Source organism: Ahaetulla prasina, chromosome 10 (assembly GCF_028640845.1).
Source record: "Ahaetulla prasina isolate Xishuangbanna chromosome 10, ASM2864084v1, whole genome shotgun sequence".
Taxonomy (NCBI): Eukaryota; Metazoa; Chordata; class Lepidosauria; order Squamata; family Colubridae; genus Ahaetulla; species Ahaetulla prasina.
This window is the reverse complement of record NC_080548.1, coordinates 22,324,237-22,348,708: the sequence shown is the minus strand read 5'-3', so window position 1 is coordinate 22,348,708 and position 24,472 is coordinate 22,324,237. Positions and strand designations below refer to the sequence as shown.

Here is a 24,472-nt window from a genome sequence, read left to right as displayed (position 1 = left end):
AAAATAAAGGCAGGATAAAAATCAAATAAATACATAAATGGCCGCCACAGATGGGGTAAGCAGCAGATCCATAGGTGGTAACTCAGGCCTCCTGTTTGCAAGTCAGCCCCTAAACCTGCTATTAGGGTGCCATGGGAAAGATGATGAAATTTGGCAGAAATGTGTGTAAAATTCAGAAAAGGGCGTTGGCCTCATGTTGGGCACTTGCCGTAGACGTGACTGAAGATTGTCGGTGGGTGAAGCAGAACAAAAACAGGACAGGGATGGCATTTCCCAACACCCTCGGAAATCAAAACTTCCACTCCAGAATCTGGAGAAACTCAAGTCACTCTTTAAAGTCAGTTCTTAAAGTCAGTTTTCCCCCCAGGTTGTTGATTGCACCATCGACAGGCCTCAACTGCCAAGTGTTCTCTTCCCTCCCTCTCTTCTCACGAGGTCAGTTGCATAACCTGTAGGAAAATACCAGAATGGAGTTGCCCAAACCTATTATTGAACCCAAATTAGCTCTAGCCACACCTTTCCAAGCAATGCAGATGAACATGGAAAAGGAGAAGCTGCCGATACTGCCTAGACACCGACAGTAGCAGTTGATACCCCGTAGGGTCGACAAAGGGTGCCGTGCGTTCAACATCAAGCAACCGTTTTGAGTATGGAGTTGCTCCTGAGGCAGGAGCAGAAAATGCCGGATCTGCTTATACCTTGGCAAGGTCCCTAAACCGCAGGGAAATGGCCATATGCTTCCTCTTGATGATCTGCTTTATTTGGATGCCATTTGTCGCTTCAGGTAGGTGGTGGTGACCCCAATTCAGGCAAGCCCTTAAAGCAAAGTGAATAAATAAAGTATTATTTCTAAGAGTATGGATTTAGAGCCAAAGAAGGTAGAGTTATTTTTGACCGGAGTGCAACAAGTTCAACAAGATCCTTTTGTAGCTCAGTTCGGTAGAAACTGGATACAAAGAACAGGCGATGTCGATCCAGCTTTCTTAACCAAATGTGTTTTTTCCCAGCAATGGGATTTAGGGAAGAGGAAAATCGTTTTGTTGAGGCTTGTTGTTTGTAATATGAAACTTTTTGGGGCAACGTTAATGTGTAAAACTGAATCTCTTTAATATTTAGAAACAGGTATTTCTAACATGCCACTTAAATAGAATTGACAGTTGGACATTGGTTAAAAAAAAAAAAGAACAGAATAACCTGATAAATTGATAGAGTGATGAATATTCACTGTATTAATTTCAGCAGGTTTATGCTAGGTATGTTTAAATCTACTCAGCCAACAGCTAAAGAGAAATATCGTAAGACTTATCCTTCGTGTACACTGTAATGGTGACTGAGAACAATGTTTGTACTGTAATGTCATCTCCTATAATATCAGTTGTGGGAAGAAGTGGAATACCTTAGAATGATGGTCCGATCGTAATTTTCAGCCAGGAAACAGAGGATACAATGGGATTATGGAAAATTATATTTCAGCTTGTGTATAGTGTTTGATGTTGGATTCAGTCCGGAAGTGTCAGGCAAAAAGCTACCCAGTTATTTTAGAGCTAGGTGTCCTCAGTTAATAAATAAATAATAAACAAGACTGCTTTTCCTAATATGCAATTCCAGCCACATTATTCCAGTAAATGGGATAGGAAATATAGCTCGTTTTTGACTCGTTTTATTTATTAAATTTATATGCTGCTCATCTCACTGTCATGCAACCCTGGGTACCTGACCTAGAACTGTTTGTTTAGCGATTGTTCGAAGTTACAAAAACCTTGAGAAAAATGACAGCTTACAACTAGTCCTTGCACTAATGGCTATTGTGGCATCCCCATGGTCACATGATCCAAATTTGAGTGCTTGGCAACTGGCATCTATTTACAATGGTTGCAGCATCCCTTATGGCCCCATTCCTTTAGAACACTCTACCACTGGAGATGAGAACTGTTTCTATCCTTTTGGTTTTCCCGGAAGGGTATTAAAACTTGGCTTTGCTAAGGCCCTGATGGAAGTGCTCACCACTAGAGGTGGTTGACAATAAGACCTCATCCCTGTGCCGTCCGAATCCTGGTTTTTGTAGAGTTTTAATATTTTAATTTGCATATTTTAATTATTTTTCCATTTTTCCTTTATAATCTATAAGCCACCCAGAGTCACCTTATAGGGGACGTGAGTGGTATATAAATAGATAGATAGATAGATAGATAGATAGATTGATCTAACCCTAACCCACACGATTCACAGAAACTGCAGGGATTCATTTAACAACCATGACAAAAAAAAATTGTAAAATCAGATGTGACTCACTTAACAACCATCTTTAGCAATGGAAATTCTAGTCCTGTTTATGGTCATAAATCGAGGACTACCCGTAGACAGTAAAGACATTCTTGGCAATAAGAAGAATATTGACAATCAGAAACTGCAAATGGCATTGTGTTGCCCTTGTATGAACTGAGAAGTGTCCTTCCTCTGATAGCTATCTATTTCTTCCTAATTTCAAGGTTGACTTGGCCTTCCATCCTTCCGAGGTGGGTAAAATGAAGACCCAAATTGTTGGGGGCAAGAGGCTGACTCTCTAAACCGCTTAGAAAGGGCTGTTAAAGCACTGTGAAGCGGTATATAAGTCTAAGTGCTATTGCTAATACTAGGGTCAGTCAGTCTGAGTCTTTGGCATACATGACTATGACTGGGAACAATTCGCTTCTGATATCATTCCAGCCCCATTATTCAGGCTAACTTGGTCCGTGACTTATAGTCTCCTAAATGAGAGTATCCTGCTCACAAATAGAGCGTTCCATCACAAATATGGAAGTGAGATTATTGTTGTTCCAGAAGGCAGGGGCAGTAGACAGAGAAGGCATGCTTTCCCAATCAGACAAGATGACAATGTTTAATTGAGGAGACCTGAAGCATGTTCACTCTGTCCAAACGTTGCAGGTGGGCATAAACTTGGAGATTGGTAGTCCCATAGTTAACTTATACCATGAAGGGCTTTATAGGTGACAGCCAGGATCTTGAACTGCACCTGGAAGCCAACTGGCCAACAAGGCAGCTCGTGTAGCAACGACGACACTTGGATAGACCAAAATGTGCCTATTAGTGCTCTTGCTTCTCCATTCATGAATCCACTGTAGCTTCTAGATGGTCTTCAAGGGCAGCCCCATATAGAGTGCATTGCAGTAGTCTAGGTGACCAAGGCATGAAAACCATCTGAAGGGTCTATCGGTTGAGAAGGAACGTACAATATGAACCTGGGCTAAGATGTTTTTGCTATGGCTTTTGAAGAGTGAAAGAAACTGGGCCCAGCCAGTATTTGATTCTATGTAAGATATATTCTTTTTATGCTTTTATGCTTCAGAGTTAGAATATTCTGTGCACACGCAGAGCATCCGTGATGACGTCCGGGTGAGTGGGTGGAGCCTACCATTGCCACCGCTACTGGTTCGCCAAACTGGGGCGAACTGGTAGAAACCCACCACTGATCTTAAGTGAATGTAAAAGGGATGCATCTCTAAAGACAGGAGCACATAAAATGTGTGCTGAGAAAATGTAAAATTCTCACAGCAGGAATACAACTTGAAGGAAAATATTTGAACTATGGGCAAACACATATTTATATCTTTAAACAAAAATGAATTGACGCAGAGTCTTCCTCATTCTTAAGTAATGTACAAGATCTGATAAGACACTTTTTCTAACCTGCATCTTGTAAAACAAATACTAAATGTCTGATAAAATTCTTTTTTTCTAACCTGTATCTTGTAAAACGAATACTAAATTGCATACCCATTTAGTTTGAGTTCTATTAAAAGCCCAATTAAGTTTATTAATTAAATTTGATTTCTATTAAAAGCCCACTGCAACTACATCGCAAAAAAGGCTTTAAGAGTTGTAAACCTAATCTTGCGTAGCTTCTTCTCCAGAAACACTACACTACTAACCAGAGCATATAAAACATTTGCTAGACCAATTCTTGAATACAGCTCGCCTGTCTGGAACCCATACCACATTTCAGACATCAATATAATGATCAATATTTTGGCCAGAAATATTTTACAAGAGTTCTCCACTCCTCTGAATACAACAAAATACCTTATGCCACCAGACTTGAAATCCTGGGTTTAGAAAATTTAGAACTCTGCCGCCTTCGACATAACCTGAGTTTAACTCATAGAATCATCTGTTACGACATCCTTCCTGTTGAAGACTACTTCAGCTTCAATCACAACAATACACGAGCACACAATAAATTTAAGCTTAATGTGAACCACTCCAATCTTGATTGCAGAAAATATGACTTCAGTAACAGAGTTGTTATTACTTGGAATACACTACCTGACTCTGTGGTCTCTTCCCAAAATCCCCAAAGTTTTAACCAAAAACTGTCTACTATTGACCTCACCCCATTCCTAAGAGGTCTGTAAGGGGCGTGCATAAGAGCACAAACATGCCTACCGTTCCTGTCCTATTGTTTCCTTTCATTATATCCAATTAATATAGTTATTACATACTTATGCTTATATATATGCTTATATATTGTATAGTTATTTCATGCTTATGCTTATATATACTATGTGATAAAATAAATAAATAAAAATAAAAAATAAAATAAATTTGGGGCATCTCTGTTAAGTAAATTCCACTGAGTCCCATGGTCCTTACTTCTAGCTAAGTCAACATAGTCTTTAAACTTAACTAAGCTCTTCAGAGCAGTTACTGACTGTTTAAGATTACAATGGCACTGAAAAAAGTGACTTAGGACCATTTTTTTGCATCCCAATGGTGACATGATCAAAATTCAGATGCTTGGCAATTTGATTCATATTTACGACGATTGCGATGTCCAAATGGTCATGTGATCATCTTTTGCAACTTTCTGATGAGTAAAGTTAATGGGGAAGCCAGATTCACTTAAAAACCATGGGATTAACAACTTCAGTGATTCAACTGTGGCAAAGAAAGTCGTAAAACGGGGCAAAATTCACTTAACTGCTTCACTTAGCAACATAAATTTTGGGTTCAATTGTGATCGTAAGTCAAGGACTACCCGTACACCTACATCTGGTAATTGATTATTCAATAATGAAGGATCTGATGTGATTTCCTAATAACAATCTCAGTGTCTCTAATCTGTGAGGTAATTTCTGTTTTTTTCTCTTTATATGTCCTTTTGATGATCCCTACATAAAGCTGCATTACTATCACCCCCTCAGAATATTACAATTCTGTCCACCAATATGAAGCACTTTCTCATTTGGAGCCCAGTTGCGGAGACTGTGCCTGGCGAGGTTGTAAAATACTCAGTCGAATTTCAAGGGTAAGTTCTTCTTTCATCTTGAGTAGCCTAAAGACAACTCAGCATGACTGATAACTAAATATGTGCTCCTTCAACTTATACCCACCAAATATGTTGGACTAAGATACAACTGATCATACCAGCTGCAAGTAGAAGTTACAGTCTCACAAATCGAGATTGCAAGATGAAGGAAAGCTATAATTTTTTTGCTATACTCAATACAATAGTTAACTAATAATGAGGAGGCACCACAGAGGTTTATGAAGTTATTTATGCTATGAAGAACATGAACAGGGTGAATTGTTCTCCATTTTGTCTTGTACTCATAGCAGATGGTTGCCTAGTAGGGCATTCAAGAGAAATAAAAGGAAATGCCTCACATGGTGCCTTAAATTGATCAATGAAATTTGGTTCCATGAAATCTAATTGAGGGCCACTATTTTTTTAAAAAAAAGAAAGTAAGCTAAGGTGCTTTCTTCGTTGACTGTTGCAGCATCCAGATGGTTTGCCAATCCCATTTTGCCTCTTGATCACATAATGCTGACCTTAATTTTGTCTTCTATCTATTTAAGAAGTCATAGGCGCCAGTTTTTATGTACCACTTTACTTTCCCATAGTTATTGAACTGACCATTGTTTGGGGGAAAAAGTTGACTGGTTAAGCCTTTAATTTGATTCAGCACATCCTGTTACTAGAAAGGCTGCCTGGGTGAGATAACTTTTTCCATTAGGCATTTATGGTGTAGGAAGGATAGGCAGTTAGGAAAGATGGAAAAATGTGTTAACACAACACCACAAAACCAGCAGTCACATCCTCTGTCGCTTCCTCCCATGTAATAAAGTTCAGAAAAGTCCACTGAGAGAAATTTGAAAAAAATTCTCACAATTAAGTAGAAAAATATCCTTTTTGACCAAAGAAAGCTGCTTAGACACCCCAAGGCAATTTTTAGATAAGATTTGAAGCCTCTTGATGTGTGCGTGGAGGATGGGTTTACTTGTTCCAAAAGTTGACCTCCAAAATTCCTCCTAATCAGGATACAAATGCAGGAATATAAGATGGAAAAATCTCCCAAAAGAGGAGATGGCATCACTTTAGACTACTAGAGAGTGATATTCTTTTCTTTTACTTCCTTTTAGAACAATCAGTGGAGCAACTTGCCTCCAGAAGTTGTGAATGCTCCAACATCGGAAGCTTTTAAGAAACGATTGGATAATCGTCTGTCTGAAATGTTCTAGGGTTTCCTGCTTGAGCAGGGGGTTTGACCTGAAGACCTCCAAGGTCCCTTCCAATTATTCTGTTCTACTCTCCTCTGCTCTGCTCTGCTCTGCTTTACTCTACTCTCTACTCTACTCTACTCTACTCTACTCTACTCTACTCTACTCTACTCTACTCTACTCTACTCTACTCTACACCTCTTAAGAAACCAAACTGCAATTAGAGAAATATTGGGAGAAAAATCTTCAGAACAGAATAGTTGAAAGGGACCTTGGAGGTCTTCTAGTCCAACCCCCTGCTCAAGCAGGAAACCCTATACCATTTCAAACAAATGGTTGCCAATCTCTTCTTAAAAGCTTCCAGTGTTGGAGAACCCACAACTTCCCACAAATCATTCCACTGATTAATTGTTCTCACTGTCAGGAAATTTCTCCTTAGTTCTAGGTTGCTTCACTCCTTGATTAGTTTCCATCCATGTTGGGAGAAAATTCTAAACCCGATCCCCCTTTACTAATCTTGTTTTCTACTCCCAAGGAATTTAAGAATAAGCATTTTGAATGTTCTCTCTGCTGTTTGGAGTGACGAAATCTCTCTCTTTTCCCGCCTTAAAACTTTGCCATGGCATTCTGCTGCATGTATAGGCAAGCAAGGCATGCAATAGTATTGCAACAAATGAACACATGCGTGGTTGGGCTGGTATCCCCTGCCAGGCTTACATGCCTTTGGGCTTCATCACATTGTAATGCAGATGTGCGGTTGCAGGTTGGGGTGGAAGAAATGCTTTTATCCAGAAGGAAGATTCAATTACAATCTTTATGTTCTCCTTTCCCTGTGACATGAACAAACACAGAGATCATGGGACAGGTGAAAGCACAGGTAGATCATTATCTCCAGGAGGTACTTTGGGCCATCCACAGCAATGTGCTTTCCTCTCTTTCTTGAAGGCATGTTGCTATGTCCTCAACAGTAAACAGCCCTTCCTTGCTCCAGGGCAAGGAGGGTGAGTGGATGAGATTTTTGTCAATAACATCTTTAGGGCAAAATGAATTCTCTTTGAATTTAACATCTCAGGCATCTAAGCCCTTCGTGGCATGGGTCCAAATTACTTGAGGGATTATCTCATCCCATAGGATTGGCCCATCCCACCTGTGTTGGCAGAGGAGGCATGCCGCGGGCTCCATCAGCCACAGTATTCCAGCTGGCGGGGTTCAGGAGAATAAATTTATCTGCTGTTGCACCTACCCTTTGGAACATCTCCCCCCTCCAAGGTCAGCTGCAACCCTCCTGACCTTCCATAAGAACCTAAAGATCCGGCTCTCCCAGTTAGTTTGGGACGCCAATGGAAAGATTTCACATTGGAGCTATTTGATAGATTAACAGATCCCACCTGCCCTCCTTCTCATCCTATTCCGTCCCTCCCTGTCTTTTAATTTGGGCCTCAGTAATTGGATCTTTATAGTATTTTATTTATGTCTTTTAGGTTTTGTGTAGTTTTTATCTTTTTAAGCTACCTAGAGGTATTTAGTGGTAAGATGGGTGGCCAGTAAATTTTACAAATAAATAAATAAATCTCAGCCAGAAAAGTGGGAAAATACATTGAAGGAGAGAAGGAAGAGGATGAGAAGCAAATTTGGAAAAAGAAGCAAATTTAGAAAGACTGGTATGAACACACATTGTTATGTATAAACACACATTACACTAAAACAGGGGTCTTCAACCATGGTCCCTTTAAGACTTGTGGACTTCAACTCCCAGAGTTCCTCAGCCAGCTTTGCTGGCTGAGGAACTCTGGGAGTTGAAGTCCACAAGTCTTAAAGGGATCAAGGTTGGAGACCCCTGCACTAAAATGATATTTCATTTTTTTATTCAACTATATCCCTCCCGCTGTTAATTTTTACAAGTAATTCAGGGTGGTGAAACGTATCCAACACACCGTCGTCCTATTTTTCCTACAACAATAACCTGGCGAGGTGAGTTGGCTGAGAGTGATTGGCCCAAAATCACTCAGCTGGCTTTGATGGCTAAGGCAGGACTAGAACTCAGAGTCTCCCACTTTCTCGCCTGGCACCTTAACCACAAGACTGAACTGTGTGAGAATCTGGCTTTTGAAAATTATAAACCATGATCTATGACTTAGAACTTGGGTAGTTTTGAGTATATCTATGAATTAAACTTTAGGCATTTTTATAAAGCAGTAGCAACAGAAATGGTAATAAAATAATTTTTAGCTGAAGGATACAAACTCTGTGGTCTTCCAGATGTAGTAAAATTAGTGTTTCCAATAGCTCTAGTCTAGGCAGTATTAACCAATAGTGAGAAATTTGGAATTGTAATTCAGCTGCATTTATTCATTTGTTAAATTTGTATGCTGCCTGACTCAACAGCTATGGGTGGTCCACAAGTAAAAACATATTTTAAAAAGCTAACATCTGGAGAGCCACAACTTCCTTTTTCCTTCCATTAGATCCACCAACGGGAGCCAGTTACATGAGAGAGGCTGGAGGTTCTATCCAAGGGGTGTCAAACTCAAATTCATTGAGGGCCACATCAGAGTTGTGTTTTACCTCGGGGAGAGGGGTGACATCACTCATGTTGAGGGCAAGTGGTGGCCAAGTGCTAAGGCAGGACTTCCCTCAGACTCTTCCTCACGCTCATTATAATCCTTCCTTCCTTCCTTCCTTCCTTCCTTCCTTCCTTCCTTCCTTCCTTCCTTCCTTCCTTCCTTCCTTCCCTCCCTCCTTCCTTCCTTTCCTTCCTTCTTTCCCTTTTTCCTTCCCTCTTCATTCTCCTTTCTTCTTCCTTCCCCTTTCCTTATTTTTCCTTCCTTGCTCTCTTCCCACCTTCCCTTCTTTTTCTTTGTCTTTCCTCTTTCCCTTTCTCCTTTCCTGTCCCTTCTTGCAGGCTCAAATGCAGAAAGGGAAACATTTCTCCTTTTGTTTTGTTTTTAGTTTGTTTTGCTAGCCCTCTGCCAGAGAAAACAGAGCTTGGGGGGGGGGGCGCATGCACCTCGACTGAGCTCCATTATAGCTGGCAGAGGCACCGCAGGCCAGTCCTTTGCTGTTTCCAAGGTAGCCCCACGGGCCAGATCTAAGCACCCTACCGGCCGAATCCAGCCCACGGGCCTTGAGTTCAACACCCCTGCTCTATCCTTAGGCTCAGGAAATGAGTTACTATACTTATTTCCAACATACTCTGAGCCATCTCTGTCTACTAGGGTTTAGATATCCTAACGGCCTAAAGATTGTTAAAAGGTTAACGATTTGGAATCAGATCTCTATGGTTGGCTGCACATGAGCCACTCATTAGTCGATCTGTCCATTTTTGAACTTATGTACATACACATCCAGGGATACCTAATCTCAGAGCTGCAATTACAGTTACAAATAGGCTACCAAGGAAATCATGTTGCTTATGAGCTGGCCCTTGTTATTTTATTTATTATACTTATATGTCATTGAATTCAAATGACTCAGGTTCTTTCTTTTTTTTCTTTTCCTGAGGCAACATGAGGAAGGTCCGATGTTCTCTGTGTAGAAGCTGGCATTGTTTTTGGTTTTTTTTTTCCTAACTGTTTCTAGGGAATATGAGAGAGACTATGCCAACGACAGCTGGATTCCCATTGCAGAATGCACATATGTTATTCTTACTCAGTGTGATATCACCGAAGACATATCGGCTACTGTGCCATATAATCTACGTGTTAGAGCATCTATGGGGACACAGGCCTCCCTCTGGGCCACACTCAACGGCTTCTTCAATCGTGTCACAAGTAAGTTTGCGTTCCCTGTTAGGAAATCTCACAAGCCCTGCACCTGTCTGAATGAGCCCAGTCTTGAACCTTGTTTTGTTGATATCAAGCCTAGCAACTATTTAAAGCGGCTGGATTGGGTGGGGCAGGATTTAGTGGCAGCTTTTTCTGACTTAAACTTCTACTGAGGTTGTGATTCAGCCTTCCTCAGTGGGAAGTAAGCTTTTTAAGCCACCGTTCACATTCAGGAGAGTGCTTGGGAGCAATAAATCAGAAAAGTTAAGCCAGCATAAACAGAGTAAGGACTCTATTTTAAAGAAAAGGCAGCTGAAATAATGCATTTTAAGAGTCCATTTACTCAATGGAAAGAGGAAAAGACTAATATTGACCATATGGAAAGGAATTGGGCCACAAGAGGTTGCTACATCCATTCAGCATAAAGTGCCACTGCAGTTATCTTATCTAGTTAGAACCAGAGCACAAGTAACAGATTACCGTATTTATTACTACAGAAGGCCCCTGGGGGCAAATACGACATTCAAACAACCCAGGAAACATTTCAAGTCCAAGCAGGATTGCTGGCTTTAATGATAGAACTCAGCTTCTACCCCACTTTAGCCCTAAGGGTTTTCTAACCAAAAAAAAATAATCAGGAATAGGTCAGGAGAAATAGAGGATGCACAAAAGTTGCTGTCTCAGGAATATAATTAGGGGATCTTGCTTTAAAAAAATTCAGCACACTGTCATTAAATTGTGAGGTGTCCTCTGATGAAGGGCTGAATTTACTCCTGATAGATTCTTATCTTTGACTTCCTTCCTTCCTTCCTTCCTTCCTTCCTTCCTTCCTTCCTTCCTCCCTTCCTCCCTTCCTCCCTTCCTCCCTTCCTCCCTTCCTTCTTTTAAGGCAGGATGATGACTTTTTGGTAGGTCATACATCTCATCAGATGTCCAGTAGCCCCGTATCCAGTGGTGGGATTCAAGTAATTCAACAACCGGTTCTCTGCCCTAATGATTTCTTCCAATGACCAATTTGCTGAACTGCTCAGAAGGTTAACAACCGGTTCTCCCAAAGTGGTGCGAACTGGCTGAATCCCACCACTGCCCGTATCTAAAAAAAAATAAATCCTAAATAACTTCCCAAATAAAACCAGCCCTGCTCTAAATCTCATTAGATTTGGACAACTTGTCCATAATTTTGAAGCATTTCTAAATATTCATTTAATAGGGCATCTTTTCTGAAACCAGGGGATGCCCTGATAGTCACAATGTTGAGTTGATGACACCTGCTACAAAGTGTATGAACATAAAACCCAACCACCTATTTAGGTCCTTCCTGGTTGGTCACAGCCACATGGTCAGGTCCACGTGGTGGCAAAGGGGCCGGGATAGCTCAGGCTGTTAAGAAGCCTGTTATTAGAACACAGTAGCCTGCAATTACTGCAGGTTCAAGCCCGGCCCAAGGTTGACTCAGCCTTCCATCCTTTATAAGGTAGGTAAAATGAGGACCCAGATTGTTGGGGGGGCAATAAGTTGACTTTGTAAAAAATATACAAATAGAATGAGACTATTGCCTTATACACTGTAAGCTGCCCTGAGTCTTCGGAGAAGGGCAGGATATAAATGTAAACAAAAAAATTTTTTAAAAAAATCCACACCTCCCTTGAAGGAGACAGTGGTACAGCCCTTCCTCAAGAATCCATTCTTGGACCCAACAGTTCTGAGCAATTTTTGTCCCGTCTCCAACCTTCCCTTTTCCCACCGACTGAATATGTGAATCCCTTTTCTTCTTTTTTTTATAGCATCCCTCATTCCGCCAATGTTGACCGTCACCACTGATGGATATCACTTGCTAGCAGAATTGGAACACCTGGGACCTGCCTTTGAATTCTGGATATTTTACTGGAAGAAAGGCCCAGAATCTACAGTAAGTTCTGATCTTGCTTCTGATCTGCAATTGTTCATTTAGATCAGGGCTGTCAAACTCCTGGCTCACGGGCTGGATGTGTCATGTGCTGGCCACGCCCGGTTTAGTGAAGGGGGAAAAAGTTCCCATATGTCACGTGACGCCGCCATGATGATGTGAGTTTGATACCCCTGATTTAGATGGATTGAAAGACAGGAACGTTTTTCTACTGGGCAAGGTTGAATCATTAAGTCACCCTGAGCTTTGACTGAAAGTCTGAATGCAGTGCTGTGACTCATCTGCCTTTCTTTGAGATTTCCTGTCATATAATGCTACCTGCACAGACATGGGATCATTTTGGTTCCTGCATGTGGCAAGTCAGCTATCTTGTTTGGAAATAGGAGCGCATTCACCTATTGCCAGCCTTCTCAGGTAGACCAGGCAGGAAAAACAACCAGGTGAGCTAATTCGATTTCATTGTAAGGCAACATTAACCGAAGCTTGAAAGTTCGAATTTCTCACCGTCTCCTTTACAGCAGTGTTGGTGAAGGAAATCTCTTTTGAGCCTCTTTCTCTGCTCATTATACGGCAGGTAGTCCTCAACCTTACAACAGGTCATTTAGTGACTGTTTAAACTTACAACAGCACTGAAAAATATTACTTACAACTACTTTTCACACTTATGACCGTTGCAGCATCCCCATGGCCAGGTGATCAAAATTCAAATACTTGGCAACTGGTTCATATTAGTATGATATATATTATGATGGTTGCAGTGTCCCGGGATCATGTGATCAACTTTTGCAACTTTCTGACAAGCAAAGTCAATGGGGTAGTCAGAATCACTTAATGACCAGTTGTTACTGATTTAACAACTGCAATGATTCACTTAACAAATGTGGCAAGAAATGTCGTAAAATGGGGCAAAACTCACTTAATGAATGTCTCAGCAAATGAATTTTGGGCTCAATTGCAGTCGTAAGTCAAGGACTACTGCCTGTATGCAGCTGCAGGTTATGTCCTCTCTTATTTGACTATTCCCTAGATAGGATCGCTCCCCTGACCCCTGTCTCCCAAGGTTATTCTCCCATATCATTACACCTCTCTGCAACCATTGTCAAAACTTGCTTTTGAATCCCACTGCCATTATAGAGCCATGGTGGCGCAGTGGTGAGAATGCAGTATTGCAGGCTAATTCTGCTGACTGCCGGCAATTCCATCCTGACCAACTGAAGGTTGACTCAGCCTTCTATCTTTCCGAGGTCGGTAAAATGAGGATGCAGATTGTTGGGGGCAATTGTCGTGTCCCACTCCTCCGCTGACGGCCGGGTCAGGGAAATCCGAATCAGGCTTGCCTCTGCAGCTCTGCCCAAAGTCCTAGCAAAGTCCTCAGAGCAGGCAGGAGACCAGTAAGTGACTTCAGCAAGATAAGTTCGACTTTGCCTGACTCAGAGACTGCCAGAAAGCAGATCCTTTATATAGGCCATGGGGTGTGGCTCCATGACTCAGCACTCATTAAGGCCTGCCCCTCCCTTCCTTCTTTTGCCTCCGCCTATCCAATCTTCTGATGCAAGGGTCACTCCAATCAGCTGTTGTTGGAAGTAAACTTTCCTCAGGCTCACATGCTGTGGAGGAGGGGGAGGGGTCTAGCTACTCCGTTTGCCTGGGCATGGAGCCAGGGCTGGGGCCGGGGGATGCTCCCTCCTCTGCAGTCTGCTTGGGCATGGAGCCAGGGCTGGGACCGGGAGGTGCCCCCTCCTCTGCAGCTTGTCTGGGCATGGAGCCAGAACTGGGGCCGGGAGGCATACATTCCTCCGTGTTCGGGAGCAGTTAAGCAGACCCCGGCTGCGGTGAGAGCGGACAAGACACAACAGCAATAGGCTGACTCTGTAAATTGCTTAGACAAGGCTGTAAAAGCACTATGAAGCGGTATACAAGGCTAAGTGCTATTGCTATTTTTTCCCCCCATTTATTATATATGGGAATAAAAATAATAATAAATAAACTCACCCCGACAATCAACTGTGGTTTTCCCAGTTGTAACATAATGGCTCTGAAAGCTGGATCGTCAAAAAGACTAAAGAAAAATGTACACAGTTGAATTTGGGACTGAAGAAAATTTTTATGAGTATCTTAGAACTGCGAGAAGAACAAATCATTAAACATCAGATAAAGAGAAACCATTGCAGCTCCTGGGAAGCATTAAGAAAGAAGTTGAATGTAAAATATTTGGGGACATAAGATGCAAAGACAAGAGTCATTAGCAAAGAGCTTGATGTTTGGGAAAAAATCAAAGGCAATAAAAAAAGACAATTGAAAATTAGATAATAGCACTGATGATACAAGTAGGAGGTTATAGGAACTCTGAGAAGCAGGCACAGATACACCATCCTGGCAAACTGACTTCCTTCAGGTCACAAGGAGTTAGAAGCCACTGAACTATCCAAGAAAAGCAACGATGCATAAATAGAAGTACTTCTATGTAATAGGAGTTGTTATTAGTTGAAATGCAAGAAAAGGATTGTTTTACTATACTTGGAGAGCCCAAAATCACCTGGGTGCCTGGTCAAAGAAGCCTCTGATGCATAGCTTTCTTCCCACTGGGGCCAATTGACTGTATTTGCCATGGAAGTTCTCAGGAGAAGGTCCGGTTGTGATGTTAATGTCTCACAATGCCCCAAAGAATCCTAAGTCTGGAGAATTTTCAGAGTTTTGGAGAGATACTAGAACCAGCTACTTGGTGCTGCTTGTAATGTTGGACCAGAAAGAAATAGTTCATTGCAGTGGTAAAATTTGAACCGCTTTACTACCGATTTGCTGGTTGCGCACGCACGCTGTGTGCCAAACGCGCGCTGTGCGCATGTGTGCACAGTGCACACCATGCATCAAATGCGAGGTGCGCGCGTGCACAGTACATGCCAAAAGGAAGCATGGGGTAAGTAGAACAGTGCGCGGAGGGGTGTGTGTGATCAGCTGTGGCGTGCAATCTTTTTTTTTTTTTTTTTGCTTTTAAAAGCATTTTTTTACAACCTATTCAGCTGAATAGGTTGTAAAAAATGCTTTTAAAAATAAAAAAAAAAGGCTCTGACAATCCCACGGCTCAGCTGTGATCGTCAGAGCCTTTTTTTTACCTTTTTAAAAGCATATTTTTGCAACCTATTTCTACCATTCAGGCGGGAAAAGCGGGCAAGCTGGAAAGAAGCGGCAAGCAAGCAAGCGGGCGATTGGGTAGGCATGGGTGGAGGGGCCAGGGATGTTTGCTACCAGTTCTCCTACCAGTTTGCTACCAGTTCTCCAAACCACCCGCTACTGGATCGGGCAATCCGGCCGAACCGGGAGCATTTCACCCCTGGTTTGATGGGCAGGAGAGCCATCTAAATTAGAGGCAGGGGTCCTTGCCAAACACCCAAGTTGTGGGCTAACTTAGGAAACCCAGTTGGATCCCTTCTTTATTGGTATTTTAGTGTGGTGCTAAAACATCTTTTTGATAGGCTGCATCTTTCGTGCATGGTTTAGGCTTGTTCTTTTTGTGTTTTTCTCTGTCGTTCCTTTGGTGCTGCTTGGGTTTTGTTGTGACCCAGACCCAAGTAAGTAGCAACAAACTCAGTCCGTGATAAAATAAACTTTATTCGAACAGCTGGGAATTAACTCATTCCCAGCGGCGTTCAACTCAAAGTAAAACAAAGGCCTCCCAAACACAAATTCTTCAGTTATCACAAACCTGAGTCCAATTAGGCAAATTGCCAAATGCCCTTCTTGATAAATGTTCAGAAGTTATCAAAACACGAAGCAGAAGACACAGCTGCAAGGCAAACTGAAACACCGGTGCTGGTCTCTTATTAAGCCTTATGGGAGAGGCCAATCATCTCTTGGCCCTACTCCCGAGTTGTCCTCTCTGCCTGAGCTGCTCTTGCCTTTTGGCAGCTCTTCTCATGCGTGCATTAGGAACAGGCTCCTCCAGTTCGTCCTCCTCACTACGATCAGTCTCTGGAGGCTCTGGAGTCCGCACCTCACTTCCCGATGGCCCTGGCCTCACCTCAGCCTCATCGCTGTCCGACTCCGTTGCCAGCACTGGAGGCTGCTGACGGACCACAACAGGTTTTCCTCTTCACCCGTTCTTTCTTTTAACCGTTTTACTGATTGCAAATTGCAAATCAATAAAGCAGTATATTGCAGCACGGGATGATTTAACTTCCCCGAGCCGCTTAAATGGCTATCAGACCCAAGAGACACGTAGCAGTTGGATAACCTGAATTCGCCTACAAACGCTCCAGCGTGTCCTTTTCCTCACTCCTTGTTACTGTTCTAAACCTCAAGGTTGAATCCCATACTCAAAATATAGATGGTCCTTGACTTAGGACCACAATTGAGCCCAGCATTTCTGTGGCTAAGCAAGACTGTTTGTTAAGTGAGTTTTGGCCCCTTTTAGACCTTTCTAGCCACAATTGTTAAGCGAATCACTGCAGTTGTTAAATCGGTAATATAGTTGTGAAATGAATCTGGGTTCTCCATGGACTTTGCTGGACAGAAGGTTGCAAAAAAAATAAAAATAAATGATCCCATGACTCTGGGACACTGCAGCCATCCTAAATACATGCCAAGCATCCAAATTTTGACCATGTGACCATGGGGATGCTGCAAGTGTGAAAAAACGGTCAGCAATCCTTTTGATCAACGCCATTATAAGTTGGAACAGTCACTAAATGCATGGTTATAATTTGAGGACCACTCGTGTATAACAACATTTCAATGGGTAAAACAGTGGTGGGTTTCAAAAACTTTTACTACTGGTTCTGTGGGTATGGCTTGGTGGGGGTGGCAGGGGAAGCATACTGCAAAATCCCCATTTCCTCCCGATCAGCTGGGACTCGGGAGGCAGAGAATAGATGGGGGTGGGGCCAGTCAAAATTTTTACTACCGGTTCTCCGAACTACTCAAAGTTTCTGCTACTGGTTCTCCAGAACTGGTCAGAACCTGCTGAAACCCACCTCGGGTGTAAAAACCCAAAATTTAAAACCATTTGTTTTCCTTTGGATTTTTTTTAAAAAATTTTAATTTTTATTTACATTTATATCCTGCCCTTCTCCGAAGACTCAGGGCGGCTTACAGTGTATAAGGCAATAGTCTCATCCTATTTGTATATTTATATACAAAGTCAACTTATTGCCCCCCCAACAATCTGGGTCCTCATTTTACCTACCTTATAAAGGATGGAAGGCTGAGTCAACCTCGGGCCGGGCTTGAACCTGCAGTAATTGCAGGCTGCTGTGTTCTAATAACAGGCTTCTTACAGCCTGAGCTATCACGGCCCGTAGGCATCCTGCAAAAAAAAACAAAAAAAAACCCAACAACAACACTGCAATTGTTTTTCTTGTTTAGTAACAGGGGTCCGGAGAAGGGCAAACCAATCTAGCTAAGGAGATTATTTCCACCTAACACGTGGAAATTTCCTTCAGCCTATATTTGCTTTTCATTCCGTGTTTTTACACGCCTAGGTTTACCGCAAAGTGGTGAGAGAAAGCACCACCACTGTGCATCTGGAAACGATGGAACCTGGAGCTGAATATTGTGTCAAAGCTCAGACCTACGTGGAAGCGATCAACAGGAGCAGCAATTTCAGCGAGGTGCAGTGCGTGAAATCGGAAGGTGAGACCAAGGTGGATAAAAGGGGCGGGACGGGCTTACAGATTTTGAGAAGCTGTTGATTGCATGGACTCTCTAGAGCAGGGGTCTCCAACCTTGGTCCCTTTAAGACTTGTGGACTTCAATTCCCAGAGTTCCTCAGCCAGCTTTGCTGGCTGAGGGACTCTGGGAGTTGAAGTCCGCAAGTCTTAAAGGGACCAAGGTTGGAGACCCCTGCTCTAGAGCAGGGGTGTCAAACTCAAGGACCAGGGACTGGATCCAGCCCACAGGGCGCCTAGATCTGGCCTGCGGGACTGCCCTGGAAACAGCAAAGGACCGGCCCGTGGTGCCTCTGCTGGCAAAAATGGAGCTCAGGAGCCCGTTTTTGCTGGCGGAGCACTTGGGCCGCCACAGGCGCTCCCGACATGAGGGATGTCGAACTGGCCATGCCCAGCCTGGTCACGCCCAACCTGGCCCTATGGTTAAACCAGTAGTGAAATGTAAAATTTGTTCTGTGGGAGTGGCTTGGTGGGGGAGGTAATGTGACTGGGTGGGCGTGGCCAATTTTTTTTTTTAACTTTTAAAAGCATTTTTTTTTTGCCTTTAAAAGAAAAAAAAGCTTCTGGCAATCAGGCAACTCAGCTTGGGTTGTCAGAGGGGCCTTTTAAAAGCATTTATTTACAATCTCGTCAGCTGAAGAGGTTGTAGAAAAAATGCTTTTAAAAGCCTCTGATGATTCCAGCTGAGCTGCGTGATCATCAGAGGCTTTTTTTTTTACTTTTAAAAGCATTTTTTCGGCTGAAGAAAAAATGCTTTTACAAGTAAAAAAAAAAACAACCTCTGATGATCGTGCGGTTTAGCTGGGCAGAGTGGGGGAGGGATTTTTGCTACCGGTTCTCCAAACCACCTGCCGCCATCGCTACCAGATCAGCTGATCCAGTCCGAACCGGGAGCATTTCACCTCTGGGTTAAACACAACCCTGATGCGACCCTCAATGAAATAGAGTTTGACACCCCTGCTCTAGAGCAGTGTTTCTCAACTGTGGCAACTTTAAGATGTGTGCTAGGGAATTCTGAGAGTTGAAGTCCACACTTCTTAAAGTTGCCAAGGCTAAGAATCCCTGCTCCAGAGGGAGCAAAGCCAAATGATTTAAACTATTTAATAATAACAACAACAACAACAACAACAACAACAGAGTTGGAAGAGACCTTGGAGGCCTTCTAGTCCAATCCCCTGCCCAGGCAGGAAACCCTACACCATCTCAGACAGATGTTTATCCAACATTTTCTTAAAAATTTTCAGTGTTGGAGCATTCACAACTTCTGCAGGCAAGTCGTTCCACTTATTAATTGTTCATTAATTGTGAATAGAAATTCCTTTTTGGATAAATTGATCTGGGAAAGGTTTGCCAGGAATACATGTCCAAGAGATATCTGCAGAAGGAACTTGCTCAGGGGAAAAGCAGTTTGGAGAATGCTTAAAAGCTATTGAGAACGCTGATTGCAAAATGCATTTATATTCCATTTGTTTATTTATATTAATTTTTTATGCTGCCCACCTCTCTTGTGTCTAAACATTTTCAACGCAAAGCCTTCACTGAGATATTGATGTTTCCTTCTGCCTCCAGATGCCAAAGTCATACTGTTGACCTTTGCCCCACTCTTCCTGGTTACTTTTTTTGTGGCTGTCTTGGTCCTTCCTTTTCTTGCTTGGAAAACCTGTCGGATCTGCCAGTATTCCTTCTGCCCAGACGAGGTCCTTCCAGATACTTTGGTAAGAAGCTCTGCTCGGTGTTCTCATTTGTGCTTCTGAGCTCATCTGCCTGGAGCTCAAGATACCTTGCTATTATTCTTTAAGGACATAGCTTTCATCTGCTTCCCAGCCCAAAGCGGAGACGGTTCCATTTCATATGTCTCCCATTCAGTATTGAAATGTAGACATCTATCTCCCAACCCAAACCTTGCTACACAGGATGCATGATCGGCAGCAACCGGTTGATGGAATATGACCAGTTTCTTGCTTTTGGCTCCTGTAATATGTGTACTCCCTCTCCCTTTTCCTCCCTCTCCCTCTCTCCCTCTTTTTTCTCCCTCCCTCTCCCTCTCTTTTTCCCTCATTCCCTCTCTCTCTCCCTCTCTTTTCCTTCCTTCCCTCCCTCTCTCCCCCTCTCCCTCTCTTTTTCCTCCCTACCTCTCCCTCTTTTTCCTTCCCTCCCTCCCTCTCTTTCTCTCTCCCCCTCTCTCTTTTTTCCCTCCCTCTCTCTCCCCCCACTTCCAATCCCATTTGGTGACTTCTCTGAATATCCATTTTATCTTGAGCAGCAGGTGTGATCAGACACCAATGTTGAATAAAGACATAATCTATGAATCATTATTCATGGGTTGAGTGGGGAGAGCATTGCTTGATCTGTGTGGTGATTGGGGGGTTTCCCAGTAAAGCAGGAAATCCCCCACCCCCATCAATGAAGTTCTGAGCCCAGCCTCACCCCTCATTAGGAAGAGCAATGAGTGAGATCATCCCTGCAAGGGGGAATTCCACCAACGAATTATCCTTCAGCTTATCTCTGCATTAAAATTGTCAGGACAGCATTACTTGCCGCCTTTTTAAGGAGGTGTAATAGACATCAGCTGGCAAGAAAGGGCAAATTATGTCATCTCACAGACTGGAGGGAGACTTGTTAAACTGGCTATCGGGCTGTGTACTTAATAGTGTTATGCTGGAGAAGGCGCACTTTCATAAGTGTAGGTTCTTCTGTGTAATAGGAGTTTGAGGGATCCTTGGTGCTCTCTGAGCTTGGCTGTTTTCGTGCTGATGATGTTACCTAATTTGAGTCTGCAAGAAAACAACCAAGTTTTTAATTAGCATTTATAGCCCGCTATTTTTCTATGAAGATTTTGTATTGTCCTGTTTTCCTGAGAATGCATCTGAAATCCCATTTAACAGGCACCCAAACTTGTATCATTCCAGTCCAGGCTGTTGATGCTTCACCTTCTGAAAGGATTCCCAAGATGATTGAGGGATCTCTTTGGCCAACGTAGGATTTAGATTGGTATAACCTGGGTGGTTAGATTAACAGAGCATTTGATGCTAAGCATTAGAAGATAAGTTACAGACGTTTAGAGCGCAAAATAACAAAAGACACTTGGGACAGAACATGTATAGTTTTATATTTATTTAGTTTTACCCAAATTGGCTTTGTCCAAATCCTTTGGACAAAGATTTACAGAATTCTCAGCTTCTGAGCTGAGAATTCTGGAAAACATAATGTGATATATCTTAAGGACGACGTCTTGGGAAAAGCTGTGGTATCAGCAGGCTGTTGATGCTTAGAGGTTGCACTGTATTGTTGGAAGAAATATCCTTCTGGGTTCAATTCCAAGTGGGGAAAAAGACACTGGAAACATGGTGGCTGCTTGTAAAGGTGGTTTTAATGGTGGGCAGGATCACATGCCTTGATGATGTTGGATGAAGAAGAAAAAGGACAGAGATGCTGAGAGTTCCCTGGTTTTATGCCCTCTCTGGGCATCACCTTAGAGCTTCCCGTTCCTGTACAAGAAATGTATCCCATTGGCTGTCAGACTGCCAGGGGGCGGGGTGTGTGTGTCTTAGCTAACTTAGTAGGTTGTCTGTCTCCCAGGTGCCAGGTGGTGAATTCTGTTGCTAGATGGGTAGAAGACTAATCCTATCTTCGTTATGTAGAATGGACTGGCTCAGGCCTTAATGGCCCATTAACACAGGTGGGGGCTGTGTTTCTGCCTCCCTTTTTGGGGAAATATTCTGCCCTTTTAATATTTTCTGAAATATTTCATTTTTCTAGGAGAGGGGTGGCTGCTAACTTCCTACAGTGTTTGTATTAGAATGTTAGGTACATCATCGTCTCTGTGGGTGAATTTGATTTCTGCAGTAGAAAGGATGTTTCTAGGTATTCTCTACTTAGCTTACCCTTTTCCCCCTTCTTCTAGAAGCTAACAGCATCACCTGCTAAGATACTAAAGGAGAGGGGAGAAGAGATGGAGAAGTGCGATGAATCAGTGCAAGTGTTGCCTTCCGAAGAGATTTTGCTTCATTTTTGGATCCATGAAACTCTTTAATATCACCCTGAAGACACTTAATGGCAAACTGAGATTAGCAGTCTTGCTCTCCTTCTTGACCCCTCTTCAGGCACACCACACGGTTTCTACTGAGAAGGACAGATTGCGCAAAGATGGGAACCAAAATATATGTGGATATCAGGAAGAGGTTCCAGCAACCTAGATTTCTTCATCTGTAACTTGACAGAGAAGTGTAGACAGGTTGTGGGTAACAAACAGACCATCTTTACAGCCACTTACTGAATGTTTAATTGGGATGTAAGGATCTTGGGCCAATCCCATTCCTCCGGTTCCTTAGAAAGGTAACATTGGAAAGAGGTTCACAAGTCCAAGTCTGTTTTCTAATTCATGCTTGCAAGCCAGGAGGAACAGAGGAAAATACCAGGAGGTATTCTGTCTTAGTCGTACAGCATATTCCTCTATAAGAAAGCAAGTTGCATGAAATGGCTCTTTTGGGGGATTATTTATTACAACCATTTTGTGAGGGCTCTGATGTCTTCAGAAAGCAGTGGTGATCTAGATGCCGCCATATTTCTACTATTACAGAAAGGCAATCAATGAGAGCCAGAAACTCAGAAATTTGGGTTGAGATTTAGTGGATTATTCAATCAATTGTTCAAAGAAAGGCTCAATCATAACCATTCCTAGGCATTATGGCCTACGCTGAGCTGACTATTCGTTGTGATACTGTCATTCCACATGACTGCAAATCAGCTCATCTAGATAAGGTCCTCTTTTTCATGCGAGTTCTAGAATCAAGTACAAAAGTCATTAACTCATAGCTGGCTTGCTGGCTGTATTTTGTGGAGTATTTTTTTTCCCTCTCCTTTCCGAGGGTCCTAGAGAGCTGTCTTATTTCCAACTGCCAGATCTTGAGTTTTCCACAAGCTGAAATGCTTACTGCAGAACTGGAATTCAAAGTTCGGAAGCTTTCTATTCCTGGGTGAGATTTTAAATGAATTTTTTTTTCCTTGTGCTTTATAACATGCAAGCACTGAAATGCTTAAACACATATTTAAAATATGGGGCTGAGCTTTTATTTACTTTGTGGCTTTACCTCTGAATTTTAAGTTCAGTTCGCATACTTGGAGGTTTAAGATGGATGTAAACCTTTGTATATTTCTTATATCAGCCATACAACAGCTAGATATCTCATTGTGTATCTGTATTTACAGCCTGATCACTCGTAAGATTTGCTATGGCTGAAAACTAATGTATGGGAAGGCATCAGATAATGCAAAATTATGACTATGGGGCTGGGAGGGGAACCAAGCTCTGGCAAATTCACATAAGTTGAGTGGCTTGTTTCACATTTCACACTAAGTCATGATATGATTTGTTTAGTTTTCAGCTTATTGCATTGTGAAAATCCAGGTGTTGTGACTTATAGGTAGCTTATGCCTTAGCATGAGGTGCTAAGAATATTATGCATAATATTCAACAACTCTAGCAAAAGAGCAAACTCTAGATTGTATAGTGATGTCCAAGAGCCTTTTAGATTGGGTAAATTTTTCCCTTATGTTGTCTGCCTGTACCTTTAACAAGTGCACAAAAGGCAGAATCTTAATCAGCCCAGCATTTTGTGCCATGATTCTGCAGGCAGGAAAAAACAGCACCAGGAAAATCATGGTCTGCCATGCAGCTATTAAAAAAACACTCTTCTCTATTAAAAATCAAAGGCAACCTGTTAACCATAGTTTCAAGGAGGAAGGGGGCCAGTTAGAAATTGTAGCTGATCTTTTTTTCCCATCAATCAGATTTTTCTTTCAGCCTTAAGGCAGTTAAGTCTGTCATTTAAGAAAATGAAAATGTTAGAATTGCTGTGAACATTGCTGCCTGGTTGAATAGCAATGGTTTGCAATAATAGAACAGAATCAGAATGCGATTTATGATTCATGATTTGAACGTTAGATCTAATTTAAATATATAAAAAATAATCCATAATAATATTGAATTGATAGTCTGTTCGTCTTTATTCCATTACAAATGTTAAAGATTATTTCTAGGTAACCATGCAAACATTTGTAACCTAGAATTACATTTTTAAGAACAATAAATATTGTATTAAATTTGCGGAATTTGCAGGTATATAAAAAAGTAAAGGTTCTATGTGTTAGTTGTTCCCGACTCTATGGGGTGGTGCTCATCTCCGTTTTAAAGCCAAAGAGCCAACCCTGTCCGAAGACATCTCCGTGGTCATGTGGTCGGCACGACTAAACACCGAAGACGCACGGAACGCTGTTTCCTTCCCACCAAAGGTGGTCCCTATTTTTCTACTTGCATTTTTTACATGCTTTTCGAACTGCTAGGTTGGCAGAAGCTGGGACAAGTCACAGGAGCTCACCCCTTTACACTAGGGATTCAAACCGCTGAACTGCTGACCTTTCGATCGACAAGCTAAGCGTCATAGCCACTGAGCCATCGTGTGTGTGTGTGTGTGTCTTTGGTTATTCGGGTTTTCTCCCGCGTAAAATTGGAAGTGTCTTGGCGACCTTTCGACAAAATCCCATTCGTCATCATCAGGCTAGGTGTTTATAGCCTGATGATGACGAATGGGATTTTGTCGAAAGGTCGCCAAGACACTTCAATTTTACGCGGGAGAAAACCC

The 24,472-nt window shown here is 42.3% G+C and overlaps 1 protein-coding gene across 1 annotated transcript; it reads left to right on the top strand.

Moving 5' to 3' along the window:
* Positions 1-448: 448 nt before the first annotated feature.
* IL20RB (interleukin 20 receptor subunit beta) lies at positions 449-23,937 on the top strand. The gene is made up of 7 exons (XM_058195870.1): positions 449-784; positions 5,179-5,305; positions 10,078-10,268; positions 12,047-12,171; positions 17,646-17,796; positions 19,401-19,546; positions 21,736-23,937. Exons 1-7 carry the CDS (start codon positions 727-729, stop codon positions 21,862-21,864), a joined length of 927 nt encoding a protein of 308 aa, XP_058051853.1. The 5' UTR covers positions 449-726; the 3' UTR covers positions 21,865-23,937.
* The last annotated feature ends 535 nt before the right edge of the window (positions 23,938-24,472 follow it).